Raw genomic sequence first — 6039 nt, 5'->3', positions numbered from 1 at the left:
CGACCCGACCCCGTTGACTTTGACTTTGACCAAGTTTGACTTTTAGTCAAACTTAACTAAACACTTATGCAATCGTTCTAGTCTTTCTTTTATATACTTGATTCTTGCATGAAACTTGACAACGTGATTCACATGCTATAATTTTCGAGTCGTAACGAGCCATAGGACTAATTGAAAACATTTCACCCGACCTTGTATCGTAACCGGTTAATTGACACAACTTACTTGTTTAGGTCAAGGCTAAGCAACTTTCATGCATACGTTACTTTGTGAAGTACTTTTATACTCGTGCACTCGAGGTGAGATCATAGTCCCACCTTTTCAACAACTTTTTATACTTTTAAATTGTGGGCTGAGAAACATATACTTTGTTACATTTTGTACTACTTACTTTTATACTTTGAACACAAGTACAAGGAAAACAAACATTCCACAGCGAGTTAGAACAAAAATCCTCAATTCGATTATCATTAGTTACACTTGCAGGGTGTAAGCGAGAACTTATATTGTGTGGCCATACGGGTTTGACAAACCCTCATTACGGACGGTTCGCTACCGTCTACGGATGAAATATATTTTCGAGAAACAGTGTATGTTCTAACACTATTGTGATGGGGTTCTATGGAAGGAAACGTTAAGTCTTGATAATTGGGTGCTCGCGAACAATACTTTTGGAATGCAAACGATTTTGATAATCAACTATGGGAATACTAAATCTTGTGGTTCAAAAACAACGTTTACAAATACATCTATGATTTCACCAACGTTTTTCGTTGACAGTTTTCTATATGTTTCTCAGGTTCATACTCGGCTACTTGATACATGCTTCCGCACACTTTGATTTCTTGCTTGAGGTCAAGCATACATGCATACGCTAGTGATAGCACTTTTGGATTAAACCTTTAAGCATACATACTTACGCTATTTATAGCAACTGTGATTTTCAACTTATATTATGTCGCAAGTTATTTCATTTATACTTTACAATTTTTGTAATCTTAAACTTGTTGTCGAATTGTTTGTAAACTAAACTTTGCAAGTCTTGTACCTTTCAAATGAACGCGACATAATTTTGGTCAAACGAGTCTCATATAGGGACTACGACCACGCAACGGGACCTAAGTTAACGACGCCGTCAATAACGGTTTTGGTCGGGTCGTTACATATTTACCAGTTATCTGATATCTTTCGTACTTAATTTGACTGCCCTAACGGAGTCCAAATTAAACAAACGAACCTATTCTGTTACCCTTGTCACAAACTGGTCTCAACTAAACAACCAAATAATTATAAACATATAATTATAAAAATCACTAATTACGCCATTTCCCAGGGTACAATAGTCATTTCATCTAGACCCAAAACGCGGGTGTTACAGTGAAGGTGGGGATAACAGAGGTATCCGAAGACACGGAGATGGGAAAAACTGGGGTTTTTGTTGAAGAGACGGGTGAAAGGTATGTCGTTGGAGATGGAGGTGGAAGGTAAGATGTTTAGTAGGTGTGTAGCCATGTGTAGAGCTTCCATACAATATTCAGGAGGAAGTCGGGCATGAAAAAGAAGAGAACGGATGCTGTTATTAATGGTGCGAAGCATGCGTTCGGACATACCATTTTGTTGAGACGTGTGAGGGCAAGAGAAGCGGAATTCAATCCCGTTAGAGGCAAAGAATTCGTGAAAGGCAGTGTTATTGTATTCACCTCCATTGTCACACTGAAGGGATTTGATGGCGGTGTTGAACTGGTTTTTAACGTATGCGTGAAAATGTAGAAATTTTGAAAAAACATCTGATTTCTTTCGAAGCGGATAAACCCATAGGAAATGTGTGCAATGATCTAAATATATTAGATAATATTTAAAGCCTCCTATGCTAGTAACAGGTGAAGTCCATAAATCAGAATGTATTATATCAAAAGGTTTGGAAATAACAGTATTAGAACGATAAAACGGTAATCAAACATGTTTTCCTAATTGACACGCATGACGTAAAGTATTAGCCAGAGCTTTATTACAATTAAAGAAACCACGAGAAACTAAAATGCGTAAAATATGATTGCCAGGATGTCCCAGTCGATTGTGCCACAGTGGTTGACTGGTGGAGAGAAGAGTGATCTTTGTAAGTTTGGAGGGTGTGATGGGGTAGAGGTCGCCGTCACTATCACATCGAAGGAGGGTTTGTCTGGTTCGGGCATCCTTCACAGAAAAACCAAAGGCATCAAATTCAATGGAAGTTTTATTATCTTTATTGAAATTGTTTGACAGAAATAAGGTTTTTGACAATATTAGGTGTGACAAGAATATTATGAAGATGGAGAGGTCGGTAAGGGTTAGGTAACATAGTATTACCAGATGTTAGAACCGGTATGGTGGAACTGTTACCAACAATGACCGATGAAATAATATTTTTATTAGAAATGGTACTGAGTTTAACTGAGTCCGTAGCAAGGTGAGCAGTGGCTCCGGTGTCCATGTACCATCCGTTGTCACCCGGATCTTGAAGGGTGCAAGCGCTAAATGCCTGAGGTAACGAAGTAGCATCGCCACTGTGTTGCGGAGGAAACCAAGTCCAAGGAGGTGTCATACCCGAAGTGGTGTTCGCTGAAAAACCTGTGAGGATGTAGACCGTGGGCCTGGTCCAAGCAGTCTTGAAGAATTAGGCCTTGAAGGCGGACTGGGTCCATGTCCATAAGTAGGCCCAAATTGTTGTTGTCCAATCCAGTAAGGGTGTGGCATACCAGCCTGCCAAGCCCAAGGTGTGTAGGCCCAATTGAGGTTCCAAGTTGGACTAGGTCCACGATATGGAGTTCCCAAATTAGAAGTATTACTGGACCCACCAAGTTGTTTTCCTTTACTGGTACTATTTGTTCGACCGATACCCCCTTGTTTTCCATTGTTTCGTCGCCCTTTATTACCAGAATTTCGTCCACCGTTGTTGCCGTCGGTAAATAAAATGGTGGGGCTTGAACTATTGTCCGTGTGAGATGCGCTAGGGAGTTATCGGCGATTCGACATACATTTCTCCGCCATTAGCAACATAGAACGCGCATGAAGGAAAGTCGAAAAAGGATCTTTGTAGGTGATAGTTTCGACGGTGTGGTCGTATTTCTTGGACAAGCCGTTCAACATGTATGTCACAAGTGTTTTGTCTGCAACAGCAGATTCAATATTTTCAAGCATGTCCGAGATAGTTTGAATTCGCCTACAATATTTGGTGTTTGACGAGTCACCGAGTACGATGGTACGGAGTTCATTTTCTAGTTTCATAGCACGACTTTCCTTGTTGTTTCGAAAGAGATCCTCGATGTATTCCATAGTTGGCTTGCGGTATACTTGCGTTTGACCACAGATTGGAGAAGTGGTTTCGAGAGTGTACCGTAAATCCAAAGTTTGATGAGTGAATCGGTTTTCTTCCATTCTTTTTCGTTTTCAACAGTAGCAATAGTGGAGCCATGAAGGTGTCCGATCAAGTCGAACGTCATGCAGTGGGTTTCGAAAAGTTCACGCCATGAATCGTAGTTAAGTTCTTCGAGATCGAGGTTGAGAGGAACAAATGAACGTATATTAGTAACACCAAAATTATTTTATGCGTTGAGTTCTTTGTCTGCCATATTGTCGAGCAAAAAAAAATAAAAAAGGAAAAGATATCGGCTAGGATGAAGAAGACCGAGCAAGATGAGAGGATGAGAAATTTAGGGAGAGAAAAAAGGAAGGTGGATCCTTGGCTCGGATACCATATTATGATTGAATAATTTTCAAAATTCATTACAACAATGAGGATGTACATATATAGATGTTTACATGGGCTAGGGTTAACAATAATACAACATATACATAAGTGGGCTAGCCCACTATAATAAGTATATAAATATACAGACTAATAGATACTATTTCCGTTTTTGATATTTTTGCTCATCTAGCCTCAATTAGTAAGGTTAACTCGTAAACTTTGTTAACAAACATAATCAATAAGTCCCTATGAGCCCTAAAACTTTGAATAGAATTTTCAGTCCAAACTTCAGTTATAAAATTTCGGCTCTTGTCCATTATTGTCATTAGCTAAAAGGCAAAGCACAATTTTATGTTCTAAAGGGATAAACACACATTTCCCAAACCTTTGATTTGGGCTTAGTTAAAATTTAGCCCACATGGGCACGAGGTTTAGCAAATTACAAGTTTATCCTCTATTAAAAATCATATATACACGTCGGCCCAATATAAGTAAGCAGTCATATTTCTAGATGTTCCTCGACATGACACGACAACCAGAACTCTAGACACCTCCCGAACTCACTGCCACGTGTTCACATATTCCTCTTTCCCACCTCAAGATATACTTCATCCCAAAAACACCCTAATCAACTTACCACTAACAGAAACTAAACATTCAAAATCATGCAATCAAGAGTACTACTAGTTTCTAAACTTAACAAAATCTTATTTCAAACACCAATATACAAAACAAACCCAAGATCACTATCACAATTCTCAACTACGCCTAATGGCGATCAAGAAACTCAAGGTGATGATTCCATGATGCAAGGAGTAGACACGCAAGGCGAAACCGAAAATCCGAAACATGATGAAAACATCATCCCAACTAAAGAAGACGATCATTTGGTGCGCCCAAAAGCCGGCACACCAAATTTATCGTCTTCAAAACTACAGACTCCGGGGGTCAATAAACCAGTTGAAACCCACGTCCAACAGAAGCGAACCAAATCAACTAACCCCGAGCAAGAACTGACATGCGCGGGGTTAGATGGTTCGCCCTGGCCGGACGATAAGAATACTGACGATAAGAATACTGATAGGAAGGAACAAGAGGAGGATGACAAGGAGTTTTTTAAGCATCATAAAGCGTCTCCGTTATCGGAGATTGAGATTGGTGAAACAAGAAAACCGCTTGAGAAAGTTATGCATGCGACTGCGGGTAGTTATTTTGGTGATGAGAAGGTGATGACGTGGCAACCGGAGCAACTTGATACGGCGGAGGAGTCTTTACTAAGAGGGATGCGGATTTTTCGGGAGAACGCGGCCCGGGGAGTTCCCGAGTGGCCGCATTCTAGGAAGTTGAGGGAACTTAGAGGCGAGGATTGGTAAATAATGTACAAGAGAACAAAACGTCAGGGAGTGAATCTGGCTAAATGAAAGAACAGGGGGTCATTATGTAAAGTTAATATTTAAGTTGGTACCGTACTTTGGATGGTATATGAATCTTCATTTTCTATAGTTAAGTTCCAAACTTTTGAAGCTAGATAAAAAATAATGAAAGAAGCAAATTTACGTTACAATTGAGATATTTAAACTTGCAACAAGAATTAATGAGAGAAAGTTCTTGTTAATTGGGAAAAGTACAAAAAGTCTATAGTAAGTTTCTTATTGCACTGATCGTCCTTTTACACCGATCATCTAGACTAGCAATTGTTAACCTATTCTCTCTTAAATCAAGACATGTTCTAGAGATCTAGACCAACAATTGTTAACCTATTCTTTTAAATCAAGACATGTTCTAGTGTGTAAGGTCTGTTTATTACTCTCCATTTTAATGATTTCTTTATGTAAAATTGATGTTTTTTTGTTATTTAATTTGTTACTTAATCTTAGAAATTGAGGTGTTTCTAATATATCAAATAGATATATATATAAAATGAACAAAACGCCTCCCTAAATCCAATCTCTTTTCTGAATGAGTACTCAGTCGAACTCGGACTCCACTACCGTTGCTGCTACGAATACTGGTGCGACAGTATCGAACCCGAGGTTCTCCACTATTAATGCTGGAATGTCCTGTTCATATCGATTATAAACGTTTCATATTAATTGGTTTCGTTGCGAGGTTTTGACCTCTAATATGAGACGTTTTTTTTTTCAAAGACTGCATTCGATTTTAAAAACAAACCATAACCTTTATTTTATCGATAAAGGTTTAAAAACATAACGTAGATTATCAAATAATGATAATCTAAAATATAACGTTTTACACACGAATATTTCATAATGGTTTATAATAATATACACATTGATTTTTAAATCTTCGAA

General features: G+C 38.6%; 1 protein-coding gene across 1 annotated transcript; it reads left to right on the top strand.

Annotated features, from left to right (window-relative positions):
* Nucleotides 1-4392: 4392 nt before the first annotated feature.
* Nucleotides 4393-5528, top strand: LOC139874724 (uncharacterized). The gene has a single exon (XM_071862130.1). It carries the CDS (start codon nt 4393-4395, stop codon nt 5098-5100), a length of 708 nt encoding a protein of 235 aa, XP_071718231.1. The 3' UTR covers nt 5101-5528.
* The last annotated feature ends 511 nt before the right edge of the window (nt 5529-6039 follow it).

This window comes from Rutidosis leptorrhynchoides, chromosome 11 (assembly GCF_046630445.1).
Source record: "Rutidosis leptorrhynchoides isolate AG116_Rl617_1_P2 chromosome 11, CSIRO_AGI_Rlap_v1, whole genome shotgun sequence".
NCBI lineage: Eukaryota > Viridiplantae > Streptophyta > Magnoliopsida > Asterales > Asteraceae > Rutidosis > Rutidosis leptorrhynchoides.
The sequence above is the reverse complement of the archived record's forward strand: the minus strand, read 5'-3'. Positions and strand labels throughout refer to the sequence as shown.

Excerpts from the sequence above, each read along its gene's own strand:
- LOC139874724 (XM_071862130.1), top strand. The coding sequence starts at position 4,393 with ATGCAATCAAGAGTACTACTAGTTTCTAAACTTAACAAAATCTTATTT.